Source organism: Alligator mississippiensis, chromosome 2 (assembly GCF_030867095.1).
Source record: "Alligator mississippiensis isolate rAllMis1 chromosome 2, rAllMis1, whole genome shotgun sequence".
Lineage (NCBI taxonomy): Eukaryota > Metazoa > Chordata > Crocodylia > Alligatoridae > Alligator > Alligator mississippiensis.
Window position 1 is genome coordinate 65,362,346 of NC_081825.1, and position 27,853 is coordinate 65,390,198.

Genomic DNA, 27,853 nt, shown 5'->3' on the forward strand with positions numbered 1-27,853 from the left:
TCTAGGGAACTGGCCTAAAGCCTCACAGGACTAATTAAAAGGTTTCTAGTATCTGAGCGTAAAGTAATAAAATATTTAATTGTAACTCTTATTATTTTCATTAGCCCTGTTGTAAGGAGATTGCTCAACTTTAACCCTGTTCTGTTGAGCATAGCAGTACTTGGAGAAACAAACTCCTGAATCAAATACTAAGTGTTAGATGGTATCGTGTTCTTATTTTTTGTTTTTATTTAACATTGTAATTGATTTGGGTCTATAAAGGCAGTTCAAACATACAGTCAAAGATACAGCATCTTGCAGAGAAAATAAGAGAGTAGAATTCACTCATAATTAGACTTTTTATGGATGAACTAAAAAAAGTTTTGAGTTTTGCCAGAAAGCAGAAATGTCCTTTGAAGAGAAATAGTAGTAGCTCTTAGCTTTTTTGTATAGCAGAAGTAAATAATACTAGACCTGGATGAGATTTCTGGTGGTATGAATACATCTATTGTGATTGATTTACCCGGGAAATCTTGTAAACTCTTCAAAAGTTAAGTGTGTGTTCTCTTCCTTTTTGATTAAACACTGACTGAACATTGCATAATAGTAGTATGGTTAAAATGTGAAGTATTTTTTTAACTTTTAACTTTAGACAGTCAAAATAATAGCAGCTATAACTAAAAATAAGATACTTTTTCTATATATCTAGTGCAGGATATGGCTTTTGAAATGACTCTTACTGTACTACTTGTAACTGTTTCTGGGAAGCTGAACTTAGAATTCTGCTGTTTTTATTGCCTGGATACATGATTGCTCCTTGACAAAATCATTTGGGAAAAAAAGAGAAAAATATTTGTTGTTCTCTTTAACTTATGATTTGGCTAAACATAAGTTATAGACAACCCAGTGGTGAGATTTAAGAGGCATCTGTACACACACATCTTTTCTTTGTGTACAATCTAAAGCATACATGTAATCTAAGATCTAATAATTGACAAATATTTTTCTATCCAGAATAGTAGATTTGGTATATTTATTGTTTTGACATCTTTTTATCAGAATTAAAAACAAATCAAACTAAAATCAAAATGAGTTTTGGCTTTTGTTTTATTTAGTCTATGATTGACACATGGCTTAAATTCAGATTTAAGATTTTAAGTACAAGGTTATATAAAAAAACTTTAGCTATATGTTGTGGCATGATATTATCATGTCTGAGCAGATGAGGGTTCACAGACTTTCTGAATTATAAACATAATCAGGTTCTTAAATTGAAACCTCAGTGTGGTGAAGGGTACTGTCCTAGTCCTCATCAATACGGGAAATGGGCTACACCATGGGTGGGCAAAATATGGCCCACGGCCCAAATCCAGCCCTCCAAATGATTCTATCCAGCCTGCAGCCACTCCTCTGAAGGAGAATTGTATCTGGTCTGCGGCTGCCCTGGCTTTCAGCACCTCTTGCTCTTCTCCCTTCTGTGAGCCATAGCTGGCTGCAGTAGCAGCAGCCACTCCCCTTCCCAGTCTAGCCTCCCCTGTCCCACCCCACAACCCCCAGTGTATGCTTCAAGTTAGGGAACACTGGGTTCTAGCCAGGCTTCTGCCTAGCAAGGCTGTCTACGTGCAGCTCCAACCCTGCAGCCATTTGCAGCCCAGACAGCCCAGCCCCCAGTAAGTTGAAGCTCAAGTAAGGTTCTCTCCAGTGGCAGGGGATGGGGTGCAGGGTGAAGAAGGCCAGGAGCCAGGGGTTATCAATGCTCTGTTGGGCCGGGGCCTGTTAGGGGTATGGGCTCCGGTAACCTGATGCCACGCTGTGTTCCTGCATGCTGCTTCAGGCTGTGCCACATGGGTGCAGCTGGCATGACTCCTGCCCAACCCTGAGTCCCTGGCACAAATCCCCAGGCTGGGTAGGAGCTGTGCCAGCTGTGCCCACGTGATCCAAGATAACGCATGAGAACACAATGTGGTGCTGGCTCGGCTACATGTTGGGGCTCAGGGTGGTAGAGGGGATGCAGGGAGAAGCAGGGAACACAGTGTGGCACTGGCCCGGACATGCCCAGACAACCTGTGGTGCCGAACCGCCTTCTCCCCTCACCCCCTCCCAAACCCTGAGTCCCCGGCACACAGCTGGGCCAGACCAGTGTCACACTATGTTCCTGCACACCACCTTGGACCACATGGGCACAGCTGGCATGGCACCTGCCCGAACCGGCTGCATGTCAGGGTAGGGAAAGGGGTGCAGGAAGAAGGGGGCCAGGAGCCACAGGTTTTCTGGGCCTGGCTGGTCCGGTGCCATACTGTACTTGCCTCCTCCTCCCTGCATTCCTCCCCCCACCCCCCAAGTCCCCAGCACATGGCTGGGTCAGGCACACCCACGTGGCCAGAGGCGGGGCACAGGAACACAGTGCGGCACCAGCCTGTCCAAGCCGTGCCCCAGAGATTTGGGGTGGGGAAGGATGTACAAGGAGAAAGGGGGAGCAAACATTCGATTGTTCTAAATCAGGGACGGGCAATAATTTGACTTGAAGAGCCACTTACGGAGTTTTGGTGACCTGTTGCAGGGTGGGGGAGAGGGGCGTTGCTGAGCCGGCCCACAATAGCTCACCAGAACTTCCTAAGTGGCCCTCCAGGCCACATAATTGCCAAATCCATAGGCCTCTAACCTGTAATTTATGTGTTTTAATTGCTGTACACTGAAATATAAAGGTGCCTATACACGAGCAGAGAAGCTGCTCAAATGCATTGGAATTACAGCGCATCAGAGCAGACTCAATTGATGGTATCTTGTGTTTTGTGTATTAGTATCCCTGCGCTTGCACTTTTATCTAAAACTTGTTGACCGAGCTTTAGATAAGTGCCCCGTGGCCATTTTGAAGCATGGGGATGCTGATGCATGAGATGCTCCAGGTGCTTTAATTAGAGTAGCTCTCAGAGCCACTTTAATTAAAGCGCTACTCTTCCATCCCTCCCAGAGCATAGATTCATAAATTATAGAATAGGAAGGGACCACAATGGATCATCGTGTCCGACCCCCTGCCCATGGCAGGAAAGAGAACCGAGATCAGGTGACTATCTAGCCTACTCTTGAAGACCTCCAAGCTAGGTGATAGCACCACCTCCCATTCCAGATCCTGGCCATCCTTACTGTGAAAAATGTCTTCCTAATATCTAACCTAAATCCACTTTCAACTAGTTTACAACCATTATTCCTAGTCACTCCCTGGGGCGCCTTAGTAAACAGCGCTTCCCCTATTCCCCGTTGACCTCCCCTAATAAATGTATAGGCGGCCACAAGGTCTCCCCTCAGCCGTCTCTTGTAAAGGCTGAAGAGATTCAGCTCTCTCAACCTCCCCCCGTAGGGAGGGGGGAGGAGTGCCCTCATGTAAGTCCCAACATGGGGGTAAGGATTAAAACAGCTGTGGCATGGGCAAGCCCAGAGCTGGCTTTGCTCTAGTGCCCTGAGGCAGTCACAGTTACCTGGAAGGTTTGCAGGCAAGCAGGTTCCATGTATAGCAACTTGTTCCCCTAACAGCCTGTTATGAACCCACTCTGTTGGTTCTTCAGCTTTCCCAAAGCAGCTGAGCAAAGGCAAGACCCAAGCTGATGCAGTGCTAGCCAGCAGGGCCCAAGCCTCCTGTAGGGATGCACCTCCCTGCACCCAGCAGCACCAGGGAGGAGGGAACACATGGGCTGCAGCTGAACCCAAGCCGCCTCCTCTCAGCTGAGCCCAGAGCAAAGTGCCTCCCTATCACAGAGGCCACTAATCATGCAAGTAGCCATCCTCTGGACCCTCTTGAGATTCCCCGCATCCCTCTTGAAGTGCAGTGCCCAAAACTGGACACAGTACTCCAACCAGCGAGCTGCTGGAAAGAGATGGTCTCCACCTCTCTCCCCTAGGGAGGAGGCTCTTCTCAGCCAGACTGGCTGACCTGCTCCACCGGGCTTTAAACTAAGCCCGCTGGGGGACGGGGGGACTACCGCCACTGCTGGCCCGCTGAACAATCCTTGCAAAGCCAGCGGATCACGGCACTCAAGGGAGCCCACCCCAGCCCCAGCCCTGGTAAAATCTGTGGGCAAGGAAGGAGCCCACCAGGGGGCACTTGCCTGCCTGTACACAAATGCCAGGAGCTTGGGGAATAAGCAGGAGGAGCTCATCCTCCTGCTCAGTGCAAACAATTACAATGTCATAGGGATCACGGAGACCTGGTGGGACTCCACCCATGACTGGACCACGGGGATAGATGGCTATACCCTGTACAGGAGGGATCATGTAGAGAAAAGGGGCGGGGGTGTAACTCTCTATGTTAAGGAAAGCTACGTGTCCCTGCAAGCCGATATTGGCGACCAGGGTGGACAGCTGGAGACCCTCTGGGTTAAAATCCGTGGGGAACACGGCACAGGGGACACAATGGTGGGAGTCTATTACAGACCTCCCACCCAAAGTCCTGAGCTAGACCAGGAGTTTGCCCAGGAACTGGCTGAGGCAGCTTGCTCCAGGACCATGGTTGTCATGGGTGACTTCAATTACCCAGACATCTCGTGGGAGGATCGCTCAGCAAAATCTGAGCGGTCGCAGAGCTTCCTCTCGTGCGTGGATGACCTCTACCTGACTCAAGAAGTCTATGGGCCAACGAGAGGCAAAGCGCTGCTCGACCTGGTGCTGGCTACTGGGGAGGACCTAGTCAGCGACCTAGTGATCGATGGGAAGCTGGGTGACAGCGACCACGAGCTGATCACCTTCACCATCTGCCGAAAAGCTGGCAAGTCAGTCAGCAACACGCAAGTCCTTGACTTCAGGAAAGCCGACTTTGACAAGCTCAGGAGGCTTGTCAGTGAGGCCCTACAGGACTGTGACCGCAGGGAGAGGGGAGTTCAAGAAGAGTGGTTGCTCCTCAAGGGAGCGATCCTCAATGCACAAACTAAGTCTATTCCGTCTCGGAGGAAAGGCAGCAAGAGGACACAGCAGCCCCCCTGGCTCTCCAGGGACCTAGCAGACCTCCTGAGGCTAAAAAGAAAGGCCTACAAAGGATGGAGGATGGGAGTCACCTCCAAGGAGGATTATTCTGCACTGGTCCGGTCCTGTAGGGAGCAGACCAGGAAAGCCAAGGCTGCAACTGAACTCCAGCTAGCTTTGAGCATCAAGGACAATAAAAAGTCCTTTTTCAGATATGTGGGGAGCTGGAGAAAAAGCAGGGGCAACGTTGGACCCCTGCTGAACCAGATGGGGCAACTGACAACTGAAGCCCAGGAAAAAGCCAACCTATTAAATAGGTACTTTGCGTCGGTCTTTCATCAGCCCCATGGGACGCCTGTGCCCGCTACAGGGCCGGGAAGTCCGGGTGAGGGTGATCCCCTGCCCTCCATTAATGCTGACTTTGTGAAGGAACATCTTGAGAAGCTGGATACCTTCAAGTCAGCCGGCCCTGACAATCTTCACCCCAGGGTACTCAAGGAGCTGGCGAGCATCATAGCCCAGCCTCTAGCGCGGATCTTTGAAAACTCTTGGCGCTCTGGTGTAGTGCCCGAAGACTGGAAGAAGGCCAACGTGGTGCCTATCTTCAAGAAAGGGAGGAAAGTGGATCCGGCTAACTATAGGCCCATCAGCCTGACTTCTATCCCGGGGAAGATCTTAGAAAAGTTTATTAAGGAGGCCATCCTTAATGGACTGGCCGACGCCAACATCTTAAGGGATAGCCAGCACAGGTTTGTTGTGGGTAGGTCTTGCTTGACCAATCTCATTTCCTTCTACGACCAGGTGACCTATCACCTGGACAAGGGAGATGAGATTGATGTCATATATCTTGACTTCAAAAAAGCCTTCGATCTGGTGTCCCATGATCGCCTCTTGGAGAAACTGGCCACTTGTCGCCTTGGGTCCCCCACGATCCACTGGCTGGAAAATTGGCTCCGGGGTCGGACCCAAAGGGTAGTAATTGATGGAAGTCACTCATCGTGGTGTCCTGTGACCAGTGGGGTCCCCCAGGGCTCTGTCCTTGGACCCATACTGTTCAACATCTTCATTAATGATGTGGACACTGGAGTCAGAAGCGGACTGGCCAAGTTCGCCGATGACACCAAACTTTGGGGCAAAGCATCCACACCAGAAGACAGGCGGATGATCCAGGCTGACCTGGACAGGCTCAGCAAGTGGGCGGATGAGAATCTGATGGTGTTCAACGCCGATAAATGCAAGGTTCTCCACCTTGGGGAAAAAAAACCCGCAGCATCCTTATAGGCTCGGCAGTGCTATGTTGGTTAGCACTATGGAAGAAAGAGACTTGGGGGTCATCATTGACCACAAGATGAACATGAGCCTGCAATGCGATGCTGCGGCTAGTAAAGCGACCAAAACGCTGGCTTGCATCCATAGATGCTTCTCAAGCAAATCCCGGGACGTCATTCTCCCCCTGTACTCGGCCTTGGTGAGGCCGCAGCTGGAGTACTGCGTCCAGTTTTGGGCTCCACAATTCAAAAAGGATGTGGAGAAGCTTGAGAGAGTCCAGAGAAGAGCCACGCGCATGATCAGAGGTCAGGGAAGCAGACCCTACGATGACAGGCTGAGAGCCCTGGGGCTCTTTAGCCTGGAAAAGCTCAGGCTCAGGGGTGATCTGATGGCCACCTACAAGTTTATCAGGGGTGACCACCAGTATCTAGGGGAACGTTTGTTCACCAGAGCGCCCCAAGGGATGACGAGGACGAATGGTCACAAACTACTACAAGATCGTTTCAGGCTGGACATAAGGAAGAATTTCTTTACTGTCCGATCCCCCAAGGTCTGGAACAGCCTGCCACCGGAGGTTGTTCAAGCGCCTTCATTGAACACCTTCAAGATGAAACTGGATGCTTATCTTGCTGGGATCCTATGACCCCAGCTGACGTCCTGCCCTTTGGGCGGGGGGCTGGACTCGATGATCTTCCGAGGTCCCTTCCAGCCCTAATGTCTATGAAATCTATGACATCTATGACATAGAGGGGGAGCATCATCTCCTTTGTTCTATTAGTCATGCACCTGCTAATGCACAACAAGGTGCGATTGGCCTTGTTGATGGCCTCGTTACACTGTCGGCTCATGTTCATCTTGGAGTCAGTTATGGCTCCAAGATCCCTCTCTGCCGCTGAGCTGCTGAGAAGGACACTCCCCAACCTATAGGTGTGCTGGGGGTTCCTCCTTCCCAGGTGGAGTACCCTACATTTATCTTTATTAAATTGCATCCTATTTCTCTCTGTCCATTGATCCAACCTGTCCAGGTCAGCCTGAATCTGCTCCCTGCCCTCTGGTGTACTAACTTTGCTCCATGTATGTAAACACCCAAGGTTGTAGTAACTTGGCAAGCTTTCTAAATCCCAAATAGAAAAAGTCTACCCTAGGGTGCATAGTACAGAGTACCTGTGTTTTCTGTTGTCTCACAGGTCCCAGAGTTTGGCAGTACCAACCAATATGTTTAGTAAGACCACACACTGTGCAGTTGTTTCTATGAATTGCAATACTATTACTGGAATTTAAAGTTTCACAAAGCATTGTTATCTCAGTGAAGAGCTCCTTCAAAAAGCCTGCTTTGGGAGGCAAGGCATTGTTCCAAGTTTTATAAATCAGTACTACTCCTCATAACCCTCCCCTTGAAGAGTATTGTTGTCTGCTAGTTGCATACTTTGGGGACCTGCAGGAAAAAAAAATCTTCAGAGAGAAAGGGACAGTTACCAATAACTCTCCTGAAAGAGGCAGTGCAATCTAGGGAACACTGGACTGAGAACCAGGAGATGTGGCTTCTATTCCTGGTTGACCCCTGTTGTAGAATTTATTGTGTGTAAATATCATCTTTCAAGGATGTGGAATTTAGTAAGGAAAAATCTTTACATAGATTTTTCTGAAGTTTCTGAATATATTAATGAAATTATTTTTGAAAAATTTAATAAATGGCAAAAAGTAAATACTTTTGAATCGGAAAGAGTCAATCAAAAATAAAAATCTGTCTCCCAAGTTAACTACAATTCTTTGATTGCAAAACATAATAAATCCTGGACTCAGTCTGTGACACTACCCTATAGAAAGATATGTCATTAAATGCTATATATTAATAACATTTTCCTCTCTCATTTCAGGCGGTAAAAAATGGAGGTCCCTTTCAAAACAGGTAACTAAAAAGGCCTGCTGAATCTTGCAGCCTTAGATTTCTCTGTAATTTATTGGAATTCTGTTCTTTATTCTGATAAACTTGTAATATTAAGGAGGAAAGATTAGATCCTTTTTATTTCTTTTTTTAAAAGAACTATGTAAGTCCCATTTTTTCCAAAAAGCTGGTACTTTCAATTCTTGGAATATCATAATTGATTGGGCCCAGAACCTCAAAGATACTTAGGTGCCTATCTGTCTCTTCAACCACCTTTACCATATTTTAGGAACCACTGATGTCCTTAAAATGGTGTTAAGCTTCGGCCTAACCCATAAACATCCACTTTTCTGACCATGATCTTGCAAAACTCTCCGTAACTACTGGTGCTGCCCCACATCTATTGAGTTGGTGAGAGCCTTATGTCAACCTGCAGCAGAGGCCCTGAATTGTTCTTATTTAGGTATTCCCCAACCTGTCTCATTAGTAGGAGTCCAATGCTTTAGCTATGAGAAGAGCAAACCTAAGACAAAAATTGCAGGCTGCACAGTTGTGTGTACATGTGTGTGTCTCAGTGATTTGGGCACTTGCCTGAGATATGGCAGACCTGAGCTTTCATGTCCTTTATCCCAGAGGAGTGGCTTCAATACCAGACTGTTGGGTGTTGCGTGGTGCGTCCTTCTCCCTCTCGTTGGACTTGTTCTGCTTTTCATAAATCTATTTGTATTGGAGCTGGGCCTCAAACCTATATTTCTCTTGAGTTTTTTAACCAGAAGACTGTAGAATCAGTTGGCATCTATCACTGATCTACAGCATATCAAAATATTTATACAGTGTGTGATAGCTTTGGTAGGAGGGACTGAGAGATTATTCAAGAATAACCAATAGGCTTTTTTTTTTTATTCAGACAGTCCCCTAGAATGAGAGTTGGGGATTTACAACTGTGCCCCAGATCAGACACCATAAGAATTTGAACTTAGGCCTTTCACATTGAAGAAGGTAGCTCTGACCACTCTGGGGTGAGAGTTTTCTATCCTTCATTTTTACACATGTGGGGATAAACTGGGTTTATGTTTAATTGCAAGAGGGGGTTCCCAGCTCAGGATAATGAGTGGGAGGAGGAGCCTTTCTTATAGGTCTTAACTTTGGCCACGTGTGTCAGGTTAGGTCCTGTCACAGAGCACTGAGGTGCCCTGAAGAGGGGAAACTGCTAGGGAGGGAGCCCTAGCAGTGACTAAGGAGCCCAGCTGTGGGTTGCCAGGGCAACCAAAGAAGGTCAGCTGACCAGAGGGGGCAGGGCCTGGCTCCCTTATAAACCCTAGGGGCTGGGGCCAGAGACAGTTCTCTGCCAGTGGCCCAAGGGGAAGGAACTCTCTCAGGGAAGAAGGGTGAGGCCTGACTACAGGAGCAGCATTTTAACACAGCTGAGGGAAGGTGATACTTCCCCTCTATCGGGCACTGGTCAGACCGCAGTTGGAGTACTGCGTGCAATTCTGGGCACCGCACTTCAAGAGGGATGCAGATAACCTGGAGAGGGTCCAGAGAAGGGCCACTCATATGGTTAAGGGCTTGCAGGCCAAGCCCTATGAGGAGAGACTAGAGAACCTGGACCTTTTCAGCCTCCGCAAGAGAAGGTTGAGAGGCGACCTTGTGCCTGCCTATAAGTTCATCACGGGGGCACAGAAGGGAATTGGTGAGGTTTTATTTACCAAGGCGCCCCCGGGGGTTACAAGAAATAATGGCCACAAGCTAGCAGAGAGCAGATTTAGACTGGACATTAGGAAGAACTTCTTCACAGTTCGAGTGGCCAAGGTCTGGAACGGGCTCCCAAGGGAGGTGGTGCTCTCCCCTACCCTGGGGGTCTTCAAGAGGAGGTTAGATAGGCATCTAGCTGTGGTTCATCTGAACCCAGCTCTCTTTCCTGCCTATGCAGGGGGTCGGACTCGATGATCTATTGAGGTCCCTTCCGACCCTAACATCTATGAATCTGAGTGTTCCCCGGTAGGCCAGACTGATGTTTTAGCCGGGCGGCTTTAATTTATGTTACAGCCCAGGGGCTTGTGTTTTGTTGTTGTTACAAGACCAGTGGTTTGGGTGAGGCTATTAGGGGTTGGAGGAGGCCTCATAGGGGACTCACAGCAGAGTGTGAGGACCCCAGCGCCAGTGAGGGCGCAGCATTCAGGGTGCATAGACCCCAGCCCCAGAGAGGGGCAGTTGAGGAGCCCCAGAGAGGGGGCAGTTTCTGGAGAGCCCCTGAGAGGGGGCAGCCTTACTGAGAAGCCCCAGTGTGGGTGCAGTGAGCCCCAGAGAGGGGGCAGCCTTACTGAGTAGCCCCAGTGTAGGCACGGTGAGTCCCAGATAGGGGGCAGCCTTACTGAGAAGCCCCAGTGTGGGCACAGTGAGCCCCAGAGAGGGGGCAGCCTTACTGAGAAGCCCCATTGTGGGCACGGAAAGCCCCAGGAGAGGGCAGCATTATTGAGAAGCCCCAGTGTGGGCACAGAGAGCCCCAGGAGAGGGCAGCATTATTGAGGAACCCCAGTGTGGGCACGGAGAGCCCCAGATAGGGGGCAGCCTTACTGGGAAGCCCAAGTTGGGCACGGTGAGCCCCAGAGGGGGCACAGCATCACTGAGAAGGCCCCAGAGAGGGGGCAGCATTGTAGATAAGGCCCCGGAGAAGAGGGCACACAGTGAGATAGGGCCGGGGAGATCCCTAGCACCGGAGGGAGCGTTCTTCTAAGGAAGGCAGGCCCAGAGAGAACAGGAAGGGCCAGATAGTGATAGAGCTGAGACAATGGCTATTCCATCGGCGAGGTGTGGACTGCAGTGTAAGGGAGGAAACGGAGCTGCAGATAGCACCTCCCAGCAGCGGCGCAGTACAAGGGCAGCCTCCCAGTAATTAACACCGATTAATCAATTATCAACAAAGCATGGCAGATGAGTAGGCGGGCAGTTGCCCCAGGAACAGGTGTGTGGGCCACATTAAGGTTGGCCCAGAGCGGATACCTGTTACAGGTCCCCAAGCTGGCAGCCTTCCCTCCACATTTCATTCTTGGCCAACTTATGTTCATCATTTTTCTGTGGATTCATTCCTTGGGTAACCAGCTGTCTCTCTGCATGATAAGGAGAGCTTGGGTCCCCATCTCGGAGCTGAAGGTCCCATTAGATATCAAGGCATCTAAGAATTAGGTGTTGCAGTGTTTAAGTACTTTGAAGGTTCACATAAGCCATATTCATATTCCTGTGTATGCATCTGGCCAAAGATAGGTCTAGCAAAAATATTGCTTCTTCCAGTACTTAGTTGTAGAAATTCTTCTTTCAGAGTTGATATGATTTGTTTTTTCTTTTGTCAAAGTTGAATGTGTAAAATTAGTACAGATCATAGTGTGAACCAAAGTAAATTGAGGTCTTTTCTTTCACTAGGCTATGCGCTTTGGTAAATGAATTCTGTAACAAATTGAAATGTTCAGCTATTTCTAGGGTAATGCCCCAAAGTCTTATCAACACTTAATTGCATAGGCAGATTTGTTAATGTGAGAATTCCAGGACTACTTGTGCGCAAGTTTATAAGTGCTTTTAAGTATTTGCAGGATTTGCTTATACAAATTTTCCATTTGCAACTACTGCTTACTTGAGTTACATTGACTAGGTTGTTTGTGTATGATTATTTGATTTCTTAGTTTTCCTATTAATCTGATAATGACTTCACCAACTATATATATATTTTTAAATTTTTTATTTTACAGGAATTGAATCAGATACTTATGGAGACACCACCGGTTTGGAAAGGATCATCAAAACTTTTCCGTAATCTCAGGGACAAAGGTGGGGATGAGGATTTACCTGTATATTGGGTCCTGATTTAATAAGTTTCACTAAAATACACCTTGGTACTTTTAGACTGAAACGTTATTTGATCCAAAAAATAAGGAAGGGGTGGATATGGTTGTTTCTGCATTTTAGAGAATAAAATAGTTTCCTTTACTCTTAGCAGTGTTTGATAACGATTACAGATGCTATAATATAGCAATATACAATCAGATCTCATAAAGCAATATTTTTGAAGCACGTTGTATTAGTGTTTCATGTTTAACTTAGTCTGTTTAACAGAAAATGGTCAACAGAAAAAAAATATAGATTTGAATACCTTTAATTAAAAGAGAATAAGCATCATTTTTACAGCATTAATGTGATTAATTTCTTTATGATGGCAGTTTACTCCTGATGGAGTCATTGATATCTTTGAAGATATGCAGTTTTTCATGTTCCTTTACAATACTAAATATGAGGTCTTATCACAGTGCTGACTGTGACATTGATTCTGACTTTGCAGCAGACTAAGGCATGATCAATGTCAGAAAGCCCCACCATAGCAAAACAACCAGTCATCCTGGGAAAGCTTAAAAACAAACATGTACAATGCTGCTATAACAGTGTTTGGCAAAAAAAATGCAAGAAAAATTAAGACTGGTGTGAAAAGCACTCTGACACCCTTCTACCACTGGTTGAGAATTAAATGACAGAGCTAAAACTGTAAGAAATTTCCCAACACCATTACCTTGGAAAATCTGAGAAAGGCTCAAATAGAAATGCAAAAGCAGGCTAAGAGGTGTACGCAAGACTTTTGGCTGAAAATCTATGGTATGCAGAAAGCAGCTGATGCAGGTGATAGCTGTGGAATGTACAAAGGCATCAAATGAGCTGTTGGTCCAGTCAAACACCCCCCCCCCCCCCAGCTCTGCTGAAAGACTTAAATAGAAGTGTCATTACTGATAAACAAAAACAACTCGAGCATCAGATTGGCTACTATGGAATTCTATACTTCAGTGAGACTGAAGTCAAACACAATGAACTCGAAGGATTACAACAGTTCAAAGTTATGATGGATTTGGATAACAAGCCTACATAAGAGTTGCAGAAAGCCATTACATCAATTCCTGGGAACAAGGCATCCGGCAACAGCTGCATGCTTGCTAAAATCCATAAATGTGCCAACAACAATAAATTACTTTGAAAGCTGTATGGAGTTATACTGCACTGTTGAAAAGAAAGTACTGCAAAATGTCAAAGATGCTCAGTTTATACAATTATACAAAAACAAAGGGGATAAAAGCAACTGTGATGACTATAGAGGTATCTCCCTGTTGAACATTGTTGGAAAAAAATTCACTTGTATCATGCTCCCTAAGCTGCAGTCTGCAGGTGAAAGAATCTATACTACTGTCTGAGGTTTTCACTCAGGACACTCAGCATTGATATGATATTTTTAGTCAAGCAACTGCGAAAGTGTAGAGAAAAACAAATACCACTGTACATAGCTTTCATCAATTTGGCAAAGGCCTTCGATACAGTCAACAGACAGGACCTTTTTACTGCTCTGAAGAAACTGGGTTGTGCCCCCAAACCGTTGAACATCATTCACTCATTACATCAAGGCAACTGTAGTGTATGGAAACAAAGAATGAAACACCTTTAACATTAACAATGATTTAAAACAGGGGGTTGTTTTAGCCCACATGCTTTTTAACTTCTTAACGTTCTTCATGCATTCAAGGACAGCAGTGATGGCATTTATATTAAAACTAGACTAGGTGGAGGCTTGTTCAGCATCTCAAGGTTTAGAGCAAAAAGCAAGATGAAAGAACTGGTTCTGAGAGATTTTCTGTTTGCAGATGATGTGGCCTTGGTTGCCCACAGTGAATCTTCCCTGTAAAAATCTCTTAGGCAAAGTTTCTGATTCATTGGGATGGCAATTAGTCTCAAAAAGACTATGATCATGTACCAAGGGGTGAAAGAAGCAATACCTCACATTACTCTGGAAGATTAATCTCTTGGTGTCGTTGACAGTTTTTGCTACTTGGGTTCTATGATCAGCAGGAATCTTGACCTTTAGACTGAACTGACTAACAGAATTGGAAAAGTAGCTAAGAATTTCAGGCTATTAGAGACATGCATAGAATAATAGTAAACTCAACTCAGGTGAAGATGCAAATCTACAATCTGCTTGTGTACTGTTTCTTGCAACTAATTGAATCCTAAATTCTACCCAGATAAAGTATCTCTCTCTAAATATTTAAATTCTTTATGTAATTATTTCAAAATCTGTTTTATTATTTGAATAGAAGATGTCCTTGATTTAAAACCTAACCAAATTTGTGACACTTATATTTAAGAACCAAATAAGACATCAACTAAACACACTTCTGTAGTGCATATAAAATCTTACTTTCCTTTTTTTTTTTTTCAAATGAAGTTTAAGATACAAGCAATTTTTAGAATTTTATTTTTAAATGTGCATTTGAAGAAATATGGTGCTCAAAAAGGTAAATCCAATAGTTACATTTGTGACTTGTGAGAATTATGTAATCAAATTCATCTAAAATTAGTGGACTCGATTTGCTGTCATCTAAATCTCGTATTCTGCCAGCGATAGTCAACTAAAGTTAATGGAATTAGGATGATAGAAAATCAAAGCAACATGTTAGCAAATTAATGTATCTGAAAATGTTTTAAAAAAGAAGGTAAATTTCATTATTTCTGTTTTCCAGATGAGTAAGCTATAGGCCAGTGGCAAAGTTGGGAGTAAAATACAGGGCTCCTGAGTCCCAGTGCAGTACTTTATCCCACATACCTGCATTACTTACATCATAATGGTTTCTATCACTCCAGCATAAGTATTGTGATATTAAATGTGTAGCTGGACAGAGTCTCAGCTGGTTTAATTTGTTATGGCATCACCAAAATCAGTTAAACCAAGTAAGCCTACACCAGCTGAGGATCTGGCCCCCAGGTCTCTCTTTCTTTTTAAAACTCTTTTACCCTCAAATGACCTCTGTAACTTCTATATCATTTTAGTGTTAGCCCTTCTTTCTATCCAATTACCATTTAAGAATCTTTCTCCCATAACACTCAGGGCAGTCAACCAGAACTATCTGTGCATGGGTTACAATATACAAGTATAAACAAAAGGAGGGAATGCTTTCAAGGCCTCCTAGATAGCTCTTTTCATTTCTCCTGACATACTACCTGACAGTTATTCTGCCTTCCTTGATTTTATAACAGAGGTTGTGGTGGCATCAGACAAACTCTTAAAATATTTTTTTTTACATTTATTGACTCATCACTCAAGGATCTCTCTCTTCAGCAGCACTCCAGCCATAGCTGATCTTTCAAGTAGACACAAACCAAATTAATAATTGGAATGTTTAGACTCCTTTGGCACATATTTCAGTGAATTTGATATTTGAAATAGAAATGGCATAAGGCAGGAGGCATGATTGTCTAAATCATGCCTAAATTGGGGCTGGACCGGATGATCTGTAAGGTCCCTTTCAGCCCCTAACATCTATGAAATTATAAACTAGCTGCAAGTTAAATTGCAAGTACTAGGAAAAATAATTAAATTTTGTTTGCAGATAGTTTTTCAAATTTTACCCCAAAATGGCACTGTCAATGACAGTGGAGGGTTAGGCCCAAAGTCTCACATTTGGTCTGGAGGATGTTAAGGAATAAAAAAAAAAAAATACAATTTTTTTTTATTTTGGAAATTGAGGATGGGGTTAAGCTGGAAGAAGAGAGGTGTTTATAATTAAGGATTTTGAGGGTTTTGGTTGTGTGGCTTGCTCCAAAGAAATGATTGTTCAATCAAGCCTTTTATTTACCTCAGCTCTGTGCTCCAAACTCTGTGGTGGGGGCAGAATAAGTTGGACATCTTTTTCTTCTTTTGTTTGCAGTGGATCACATGCCCATCATAGAAGCACTGCCTTTTTTGGTAGAAATGACCCTTGGGGAGAACTATTGGATGACATTGTATTGGGAAAGATTTAGGGGGTGATGCCTGAGGACAGCCAAGCTGAGGTTTGGACTGTTCTTAGATAAGTTGTCACGGCGGGGTCTTTCAGGAGGGCCATGATCTCCTTACGGCCCCCTCACCATGCCAAGTCGGCCCAAGGGCACCCTCAAATTCTCGCCCGCCACGTCTTTGATGGTTAGATAAAGTTGGGAGGCTGCCTTACGACTCCCTGGGCACGGTTAGCTGGGACCTCTGCCCCAGTGTGTTCCCGGACCCCCTGGGGGTCTCCCGGTATGATGGGTGCTCCCCAGGCACCCTAGCCTTATGGGCTACGCGTGGCTCCTACCAACCCCTAATACCACACCCCAAGCCTCGCTGATGGGATAGACGCTGGTATGTCTCTTTATATGTATGCGGCCCGTCTCTCGGGCCTCCTCTGTGTACTCTCGCCCCGCTCTCTGGGGCCTCCTCTTCTGTGCTACCCTCTCTTGGGCTCTCCGAGCCCACTCGGGGCCTCCCTGTAAAGTTGCCCCTCTCTGGGGTCTTCTCTGTAGTGTGGCCCCCCTGTCTGGGGCCTTTGCCATAGTGCCCCCTCCTGGGGCTTTCCCTGTAATGTCGCCCAAACTTGGGCTTCTAAAATACAGCCCCCCCCCCCCCCATCTGGGGCTCTCTGCACCCACTCTGGGGACTTCTCGGCAACGTCCCCTGACTCTCGGGCCCACCGCGCTGCTACCCCCCTTCTCCCAGGGCTCACCGCACCACTACCTCCTCTCACTGGGGGCCACCGCAGCACTCCACCCTGCTCCGGGGTTTTCCGCAGCACTAGCCCTGTTTCAGAGGCTCACCGCGCCCGCACTGGGCTTCCTGATAATATGGCCCCCTCTCTGGGGCTTGCTGTGCCACTACTGGGCTTCCTAATAATATGGCCCCCTCTCTGGGGCTCATCATGCCCGCGCTGGGGCTTCTCAAAGCTGCCCCTCTCTGGGGCTGGGGTCTACATACCCCGCAAGTTGCACCCTCACTGGCGCCAGGATTCCCATACCACTGGGGTTCCCCCCTTTATGAGGATACTGCACCCTGACTGGCACTAGGGCCCCCACACCACTGTGGGGCCCTTTATGAGGCCTCCTCCAACCCCTATAGCCTCACCCAAACCACCGGTGTAATATCAGAAGCAAACATAAACTCGAGCCTCCTGGCTATAACTCAACTCAAAGCCATCTGGCTAAACCATGGTGCTCAAACCTCTCAGAGCTGCCATCCTCCACTCAGCTAGAGCAGTTCTTGCAATGCTCGCATTCTAGCTCCAGGAGCTCCTAGCTCCCAGGCCGCTGGCAGAAAACTGCCAGCCTGGCCTCAGCCCTGGGCTTTATGAGGGCCAGGCCCTGCCCCCTTCTGGCCAGCTGACTCACATTAGTTGCCCCGGCAACCCACAGCTGTGCTTGTTATGTTCTGCCAGGGCTCTCTCTCCCTGGCAGTTTCCACTCTCTAGGAGCAGAGCACCGAGGTGCCCTGTGACATAAGTGTTTTAGGATAGCGAAGAAACTGACAAGATTAACTTTGGAACCTGCCTTGAAAACCCTTAATGAATATGAAGCATAGTTTTATGTGGATTATAACTATGCAATGGATACTTTTGGGTGTCCATCAGGATTTAAAAACATTGATGTGTAAAGATTATGGAAGCCATGCTTTAGGTGTGTGTGGAAAATCAGTGATGATGGCTTGGTTCTTGTAATTCCTGTACTAGTAGGTAGGAGAGGACAAAGCAAGAAAATAACTTGGGATACCTAATGCATACGTTTTTCCTGTAGTTAATATTTAAGAGGCTGGGGTGCTGATGGAAAAAATACCAATCTTAGTTACATGCTGTTCTGGTGAAGAACAGTGGCTGAATTTTTCAATTATCCATGATTTAATTTAGTGTCAGTCTCTATGGCGCTTCCCTGCCCTATCTTTTTCCATTACTTTAACTGGTATTGAGCCCCCCCAGGCTTGTAAACATCACTAAAGCCTGGATGGTTGTTATTGTTGCACCTGTTTTAGTGCAGTTGATTCAAACAGCTATTTGGTATTGCATTTAGCCTAAAGAGGACAGGTGAGAGATACCAAAATCATCCAAAGGACTGTACTATGAAAAGCAGAAAATGTTCAGCAAAACTGAATTAACTGCACTAAGTTTATTTCTGTGAGATTTCCAGGAAGCAGTTAAGTTGGGAAAAGTCCTGGAGTACCAACTGTTGGGCTGTTAAATGTTTGCATGAGCTCCTGAAGTGCCTTGGTTTGGCGGTATCAGAGGTACCAAAACTAAAAGTGTTCAGTGATTTTAATACCCACGTGAATGACATTGTTGATATCAGCTTTGGATTTTATAGGCACTATGATGATCATGGAAAAAAAATTCTAGAGAGTTATGGGTTTAATTTCCACAGCTAATCAAAATCCTTGTTTATTCTGAGATCAGATGTCAAGTATCTATGTGTAAAGTTTTTAAGATATTTAGGCACCAAAAATGCAGTTGAATTTTTAAAAGTACCTGTGAACTTAACTCTTATTTAAATCAACAAGGGTTGAAAATTCTGTTGGATATCTGTCTGCATCTTCAGGCATTTAAATATCTATAAATATCTTTTCCTTTAGAAATTAGGCCAACATCATAGGCTGAGATCTCTTATACTGAGGCAGTGTCCTAGCTATCCTTTTGGAGACTAGGAGCCAGTTTTGATGGTTAGTCTTTGAAGATAATCCACTGAAGACTTCCCAGTAGACCTAAAAAGGAAGTCATTGTTTCCCTGACAAACCACTCTAAACTAGAGTACAGATTGCCCTACATCACTGAACTGTATGGCATGTTGCTATCTATTTACGCTGGTTTTGGGGGTAGGAAGTTTGTTGCACTATTTGGGTAATGAGTCTGGATATTGAATGCTACACTTCCTTAATAGATTTCTGGGGTGAGGAGGAGGTACTAATTCAGTATTTTTGGAATTATGTTGTAATTTATGGTAGAAGTACTAAGAGCCTAGACTAAATACTTTATGGATACTGAAAATCTATATCGCTAAATTTTGTAAATGGTACCCACCATTTTTAACAAGGCTTTAAAAATCTGCATTTAACAAAAATGTATGAGCTTGCCTAATATGAGATTGATACAGACTTCACATGAGAATTGCTATATATATGTACACAAAAGTCCACTAGAAACCTAGATCTGTGCTCTGTTAAACTGTGAAAAACAAAATTCCTAACAAGACATGATGTATACTAACGTCTGCTAAAAGTAAGATAAAAGCCTGAAACATAATTAAGCAGAACACATTAGGAAACACTGCTTTAGTTGTAATACTAAATATTTTCATACTACTGCACAATACTTTTATAGTTGAGCTTTTTAGGGGGAAAAACTTAGTCTAGTGCATCATATGCATTACTCTTAATGATGTGACTAAGCTGTATTTAAAGAAGCCACTCTCCTTTGTCTATGTTCATTCCAGTTAGCCTATTGTTTCTTTAAAGCATACAGATCCCTACATAAGTATAAAAAGTTTGATAAAGATAGGCTGACTGAGCTAAATGCATACATACATATACTAAACATAAATTTCAAATTCAGCAAATGGGATCTGATATGACATGACCATATTTCTTTTTGTCTTTAGGTGTCATTTCTTATACGGAGTATCTTTTTCTCTTATGTATCTTAACAAGTAAGTACTTTGAAAACAATAATCCTTACGAATTTTTAAGATTTTGAATTTATTTCTATATATTAGAGTATTCTACATTCACAAGGATATTTAGGAGATAAATGTACATTAGTCATCTCTTTTAATTTAACTGGTTTACCCTGTAGTCTTAATGGAATCCCGCTGTAATGTTTCAACTGAAAAAGAGTTTAAAATGTTCATACAGTCAAATGACCTGTGGATTGAATACCAGTTAGTGCACTACATGCGTATCCTCTAAAATTACTGCATAATCATTAAGTTAATTTATTAATGTTTTTAAGGATATTGAAGATGGAGAGCAGTACATACATTATAAATACAGTACTGTTCCATCTGTTATTGAATAACTGGACTCCCCAGTACATATTTGATGCCTGCCATGCTGCTATTTTAGAAAATCTGTCAGGCTAACATAAACTTTTATTTTAAAAGAAAAAAATCTTGCTTTGTCTTTCAACAAGCAAAATTTTTAACTATACAAAAGTAAATTATGTATAATAAGTTTTTGGATTTCTAGAACAATGCAGAATATTTTGGTTTTGGTATTATAGGACATTTGACAACATGTGCAATAATTTGAAAATCAAAGCCAACACTAATTTTTTATTGGAATATTTAAAAGAAAAATTCCTAACTGCAAGTCTGGAAACCTGTATATAGAATTAAGCTTGCAGGTGGTTCAAGTAGAAACAAAGCAAAGTATTCTGACAAAAGACCATGGTGGCTCCTAAATTGTATGACTCTATCTTCCTTGTACTATTCTTCATAACTTAATTGAATATCGTTTTCTTCGTGATATCCCCCATTTGCCTCTGTAGATCTTTTCAGAATCTTGAATATGTTGCATGGCCACTAAAATGTTGGATGGGCATTTTTCATGAAAATATTAATGTCTTTGACTAAACAAATATTCTTTACTGTAGGTTAAAAAAATTGAATGGAAAATGTTTTATCCACATTTTGTTTGAACTCAGGATAGTTTAGTTGTATGAATGACTTGATAGAAGTAAAATCTAAACAGCAAAGGCTATGGGCCAAAATCATTATCTGTAACTATGACAGAGTTAGAAGAGGGCTTTTAGTCCCATAAAGAAAATAAGTTGTTACTAAACTGAATAATGTAATGATCTTTGGAGTTCTAGACAACTCAAGTTTTTCTTCCAGTTTTTGAATCTTCCAGTGCTCAAAGAGACAACACAGGAATGTTATACATGGTCCTATTGTTTGTTTTTACTTCATAACTCTTATGCATGTGGAAATATGGCTGTAGAATCAAGCAGGGGCGGATCTACAAAGGGTGTGGTGATGCAGTTGCACTTCCTACCCCTTTTGGGTGTGGTGCACTTGAGCTCTCAGTGCCTGGAGTCCCTGCTTTTCCATAGCTCTGGAACCTGCCATCACTACACTCTTCCTTTTCTGTGCCGCTGAATTCACAAGGGAGGAAAAGGGCAGACAGTGGCAGTATTCTCTGGGCTCTGGAGCCATATGAAAGCAGGGGCTCCAGCCAGACCACACTATGATCAACTGGCGAGCTCACTGTTCATGTGGAGCTCCAGCAGGCGCCCTCCCTGACTGGGTAGTGAGCTCAGCACTCATTGGACATATACAGCACAGCTCTTGTACCCCATTCCTGGATCCACTACTGGGACAAAGATTTAAATCGTAAAATCACATTGTTAGTTGCTGCTAATTTCAAGTAGCGTGAGTGTGGATTGTTTTAGTTGTCACCCCTAAGACCTTCATAAATAGCACAATGACAAAAAGTCTAGAATCTCTTTAATCAAAAGATCTTTTTGCTACATAACTTTTGCTAGTCCATTTAAAAAATATATATTACCTGATTTTTTGATTTTTTTTCAAAGAAAGCCCTACTGGGAAATTCTCTGAAGGTTTTAGTCAACATCTGTCTCATGTGTGCACTCATGCGTACACACATACACACACGCACGAACACACACACACTGCTAATGTCATATTTGAATTTAGAAGCTGGAGGAAACAATATTCATAATTGTCAAAACCTTCATTAGACTAATGGTTGTATTGGCACTTGGGTATGAACATCTTATTATTCATTACAAGTCACGTGATACTTTCTAGCCTCATATGATATTAATTTTTAATAAAAGTCAGTTACACACAAAATGAATGTGTGCCCAGGTATTTCAGTAACCTGGCTTTTGAAGTTCCAAGAACTTGGGGGGGCGGAGAAAGATGGGACAGGAAATGCTTTATTTGCCTCTTGACATGGTATTCACTACTAAATAGAACAGGGTTTTACTACTTTTTGTTCTTCCCTGGTCTTGAGATCCTGTTACTTGCCCTGTCCTTATTTCCCTTGTCATCATATCTTGTAAATATTTCTTTATTAGGTCTGACTTGTGAGTGACAACTCAAATTTCATTTGTTACCTATATCACCTTTTGTTGTAGTTCACAAGACACAAAATTGCTTGCTTATTTTAATACTGTTAGACTTTAAGGAGTTTATTACAAATGCTTCTTCTAATAAAGCCTGGCTTTTTAGCCTTTACTGATCATTATCTGTTATCACTTAAGGTATCATTTCTTTTGGCTGCTGCCAAAGCTTTTAAAGACAGGAGTGAGTGAATTTTAGACTATTTTAAATGTCACCCTATTTACTCTGTTCTACAAAGATAAAGTTGTCTTTAGGATTGTCACTTCTCACCTAAAGTTGTTCAGGGATTTCACCTTGGTCAGTCTATTGTTTCTCTTATAGTGCTTAGGAAGTTCTTATTCCTTAGAATAGGAGAAGCCATTTTCCTTTTATTAATTGGGAGAAAACGTTGTTAATTAACGTTTGGATGATACTTTTCATGTAAAAAATCTTTGTGATGGTTTATTAGCTAATTTTAAAAAGTCACTCTTTTTCCAGCAAAAGATACACCAATCAAATTATTTGTGTATTGGTATATGTATTTTCTGATCATTTAAACAGCTATAAATTAAGGTGCATACTGATAGCAGTATAATTGTCTTTGTTCATATAATGTGCCAAGAACAAAATGTGCAGGTCAGAAATGCAGAATCAGATGCATGTCTTTCTGGGCTTTAGTAGATGTTATTTTTGCCTCACTTTATCCATTGCTTTAGCAGGACAAAGTGCCTGCAGCCACATGTTTAGGTTTTTTGTCCTGCTAAAGAAAATGGTCAATCTGACTCAAAAATTGTGGATCCAGGCAGAAAAAATAACAATAAAACAACTTTTGTCCTGGGAAGGTTTTCCAGGACAAATTCAATATGTGGATGGGTATTTCTGTCCACCAGAATCTGACAGTCCTCTCCTGAATACCACACCTGCCACTGTTCCAGGATATTTTCCATTTTTGCTTTTGCTTCCTGCCACATGAACTTTGGGTCATGAGCTCTTTTTCCAAAATGTTCATAGTAAAACAAATGATGCATTCTGGTTATATACACAAATAAACTGCTTTACACTAGGAGAGGGCCTGACTTATGCTATCAGTGTATGTTCACAAAGTTTAAAATTTTATCTTTTTTCCTCAGAAGATTGACAACTATATGCTTTTTCTGACAGAGCCTCACGCAGGTTTTAGAATAGCTTTCAACATGTTTGATACTGATGGCAATGAGATGGTGGACAAAAAGGAATTCTTAGTGGTATGTATATTATATAATGCCCTTTCATCACTTTCAGAGTATTTTGATATAATCTTGCTGTCCACTTTATTGTCAGAATATTACATCCATATGAGAGTGTATAAATTCGTAAATATTATCTATTTGTTATGAAGCATAGGGGTACTGTGCACTATACTTTTGAAGTTGCATTTCAATTTCTATTATTTCTTTAATCTGCTAATACACTTCTCAGAATTCCTTTTGAGCTAATATTATCACAACTTCAGTCAGTAAACTTACTTGTGCTAGTCACACTAAGAGACTTAATGGAAGGATATTGGGTAGGTTGCTGACATTACCATGGATTGTAGGCTTGTTGTTGGAGCCCATAAATTTTGGGAGAGTTTTGCTTTCTTCATCATCTTTAAGGCATGAAGGTGATTCTGATAGGCTTCGTGGCTGAATCTTGGTAAATGTCTGTTGTATTTGGGTGGTTTGGGATTCTGTTTTTCAGTTCTGGAAATCTGGTGCTGATCTGTTCCTATTTGGTGTATAGAACACTGATCAGAATGGGAGAGGCAAGCACAGCCCTTCAGAATAGGCTGTGTGATATGTAGAACAGAGTGAATTAGTCACCTGAAGTCCCTTGGGTATGATATATATTTGCTTGCATATAACTGGAAAGAAGATATCTGAGTGTACCTGAGTACATTTCTTCTGTAGCTTGATTGCAGTCCATTTCATTCAGCTGGGTGCACATATTTGTTTAAGTCACATTGATATCAAATAAAGACATGGCTAAACACAACTTGAAGTTGTGGCAAGCTTGATTGGAGTCTAACTAATTTGTTTGTGCTTTTAGTTAATTGAGATTATGTTGGTAATATTGTTCTGTTGTTCTTTGAGCCAAAAATAAAACTTAATTTTTTCATAACAGACTCAATCAATGCAGCTTCTTGAGTAGCTGTTGTACATATCAGAAAAAAGGCTGCTGATGGTTATAGAAGACATTCAATATAACAACTGCCACTTACGAGCGTTGTAACACTTACACCCCAACATGTTGCGACTGATGGGCACCAATATACTTTCAAGCTTATAGTTATCTTGAACTCTTTTAAAAAGAGAAACAAAGTGCTTAGAAACTGGGAAATAGAGTTGAAGATTTCTGCTCGTCTTTAGATCTGTCCCTTTGTGTTTTGCTTTATGCAATTTGATATCGTGAGGCAAGCAATGATATGGATTAAAATAATACAAAGTAGAGTTTTAAATAATGACTGTGAAGGGCAATTCATTGTGTGCATTGCTTTATAAGTGCTTTATACTGGAATCCCAGCTGTACTGAATACATATGATTTGGATATTTTTTTCAAACAAAAGTAAAAAAAATAAAGGTTTGTGTGAACTTTAGAAATTAGGGATCCATACAGATTTGAGGAGGACTCTGTCAAGCCTCCAGTACTGTATTAAACATTGGTTCTCAATTCAAGGTTTTTAGACTTAAGGCACCCCTCATTATTATCAGGGTATACCTCATTAGATTCAAGTTACCCGTCAGTGTGACGGGACCCACCTTAGAGGGTGGTACCCTCTGGCAGCCATACTAGTCCTGCCCAATCTCACTAGAGTACCACCCAGTTTTACCAGAATAACACCTGCCATTCCCTGTTGGAATATTAATATAAATGAAGGAGGCTGTCCTCAGAGACTGTGAGTCCTTAGGTGCCTGATTACACACTGATCATCATGCGGTAGCCTCGGTTGGGCCTGATCTTCTAAACTCTTTACACTGAGCCAGGTGTCTCTCCCTCAAACTCACCTCAGCTAATGGCATGTGTGTGTCTCTTCTACATACCCCCAGGCCTCTGGTCCTTGCAGCACTGGATCCCCAGTCCTATCTCATGCCACCGGACCCCTAAGTCCACAGCTCTGGATGCAGGGTGCCTTCCCTGACATCCACCATGGCCAGTCTCCACCAGTATTTTGTGGGCTCTCTCTCACGAACCCGTGTCCAATTGATCTGGCTAATTAACTAGAACACTCTGTGTCCCACCAGCATCCACCGTGGCTTTACAGGAATACCAGTCCCTGCAAATTGCATCTGTCCCTAGTACCCTTTGGCCTCCTGCCTCCCTTTAGTCACTCCCAAGCCTAGCAGATGTAAAACTGTAAGTGTAAATACTTAAATTAAACAACTAACCTATCTGAGAACCCTCTCCACAAAGAGGACCCTTCCTATTCCTACCAATTGATTCCCACGATCTTCCTGGAGTACCTGGTCTCTCTGTGTATTCTCAGCTCATCCTTCTCTCCAAGGACCTTTTTCCCATCACTGTAAGGACCAGAGGAGCTCTCTGACCCTGGAGCCAAGCCTATATACTTACTAACTCCACTCCCTTCCTGTCACCTGATCCTTGTTTCCCAGGGCCAGGTACAGGGATTTCCCATTAACCAATCTGCAGGTTTGCCCCTCCTCAGCCTGCCTCCCTGTGAGCAGACTTAAAGTTTGGTGTCCATCTTCTCACAATCAAGCACCCTTTATACTGCCTTGCAGCCACCCCAGCTTCTTTGTATGCTGCCATCTACAGTGTCTGGCAGCTAATTAGTTCTGCTGCTTGGCTGTATAGTCTGTGGCTGAGGTTACTCAGTTACCTAATTATCAGTTGTCTGTTCAGTTCTGCTGCCACGGCTCTTTAATCCATGGCCTGGATCCCAGCCCTCTTAGCCTGTCTTCTTTTCCATCTTACTCCAGGTAAGTGGCCTGTGGCTTTGGGGCTGTTCCTTTTCCCTTTCAGCTGCCTTTTGCTCACTGTGCTGGCCCTCTGTCAGCTCTCTTTTTCTTCCTCAAAGGGGATTAGAGGCTCCATGTTACACTTAAAAAAGGCCAGCTCTTAGTTTTCACTCATTTTAGACTATGGAAAATAATACAGTAATTCTTCTCTTGCGAAGAACTCAGAAAGATCAGAACAAGTCAGAATGTTCTTAATAACATGGAATCCTATTTGAAGTCTCTGGGTACGTCCATATGAACACACACGTGCCTCTTGTGGCATCCTAAACCAGTTTGAGATGCTGCAAGAGGCACGCTGGGAACAAAAAAATGTTCCCTGTGCTGCATATTCGCAGCATGGGGTCATAATTTGATACCTGGAGATCCAGGTGTTAAAAAAAATACCCTGGGGGAAAAAAGTGGGGCAACCAGAGGCTCAGGTCCTCCACAGAGACACTCTGGTAGTCAGACAGAACATCTCTGTGGCTTGCCCTTGCCCCAGTGCTGAAACATGCTGCATGCCCGTGTAGGGCAAGCAGTTGGGCAGGCTGCAGGGAGCTGGACCCAGGCTCTGTGCCAAGTAAGTAGAGGGTGGGGGGGAAGCCGGAGGAGGGGGGAAAGGGACTATGGAGGGGTGCTTGGGAGGGGTGGGTCCTCCACCCAGCCCCCCCACATGGCCTGCACTCACCAGCAGCAGCAGCGGCCACAGCCCCCCATGCAGCAGGGCTCAGCCCCAGCCACCTGGCACCCACACTGCTGCTGCCACATCGTATGGGTACGGCCTGGCTCAGCAGGGCGCCGGCTGTGCTGGGCATTTTTGGGCAGCTCAGGGCAACTAGGGATGTCACCCAGGGCCAGTGCCACTCAGCCCGAGCAGCCCCGAGCTGCCCGACAGTGCATGGTGCCATGGGGCACCCTGCCAAGCTGAGCCACACCCATGTGATGCAGCAGAAGCAGCAGCGTGCGTCCCAGGCAGCCAGAGCCGAGCCCTGCTGCCCCACGCTGCACAGGGGGCCTGTGCCTCGAGGCCCCAAGTAGCCCCAATGGGGCTTTGGGATTTTTCTGTCTGGGATTTTGCAGTTTTTAAATAGGGAATACTAGAATTCCTGCTAGTGAGCCAAGTGGCAGGACCCAGAGAGATGAGCCTACTCAGCTGGCACCCAGGACCCAGCTGGAGGTGGCTGACCTCCTGGCCACTTGGCAGTTCAAAGCAGGCCACCACACAAAACATCTTCCAGGCAATAGCTGCCCGTATGGCTGGGTGGTGGCCCACATGGCAGTAGTGCTGCACAAAAGGCCAACTGTAGCCACAGCCCACTGGCAGCCCGCCGAGATGCAGATGCCTCTACTGGCCATGCAGTCCCCAGCTAGGTCTGGCAGGCGTGCAGCCTTGGGGCCACATGCTGTCGCAGGTCACAGGCAGCGGCCCCTACTGCCAGACTGGTGCAGTGTGTAGAAGGTCCAGGGAACTCTCAGGGCTGCTTCAGCAGTCCATCTGGGACAAGGGGTGGTGTCCCAGATGGCAGTTGACCACCAGAAGCTCCTGAGAGCATGTAGCCCTGAGCTACTTGCCAGGGCAGGTTTTTATACTGCTGGGGCCAGCACAGGGCAGGTTTTTATACTGCTAGGGCCAGCACAGGTACTACCCCTGGACTCATGTTTGCACACTTAAGGGTACTAATATTGTGTGTCACCCTTCAGTACCCTTTAAAGGATCCCTAGACACCTGAGGGTGCACCATCACCCTCATTGGGAATCGCTGTTCTAGAGAAAAGAACAGATCATGCAGGTGAGTGACAAATTTAAGTGGTGGAATACAACTTGTATTTAACCAAACCAAAAGTAGTAAGTTAGGGTTATTCCTTCTCAGTTCAC

The 27,853-nt window shown here is 44.3% G+C and overlaps 1 protein-coding gene across 6 annotated transcripts in view; it reads left to right on the forward strand.

Moving 5' to 3' along the window:
- The window catches only part of MICU3 (mitochondrial calcium uptake family member 3), a 117,160-nt gene that overhangs the window by 36,414 nt on the left and 52,893 nt on the right, over nucleotides 1-27,853 (forward strand). For all 6 annotated transcript variants that reach the window (XM_059721784.1, XM_059721786.1, XM_059721787.1 and 3 more), the window contains exons 3-6: nucleotides 8,079-8,110; nucleotides 11,830-11,908; nucleotides 19,538-19,585; nucleotides 23,165-23,247. In XM_059721784.1, the coding sequence (XP_059577767.1) occupies nucleotides 8,079-8,110; nucleotides 11,830-11,908; nucleotides 19,538-19,585; nucleotides 23,165-23,247 (242 nt within the window). The remainder of the gene's footprint in view (nucleotides 1-8,078; nucleotides 8,111-11,829; nucleotides 11,909-19,537; nucleotides 19,586-23,164; nucleotides 23,248-27,853) is intronic.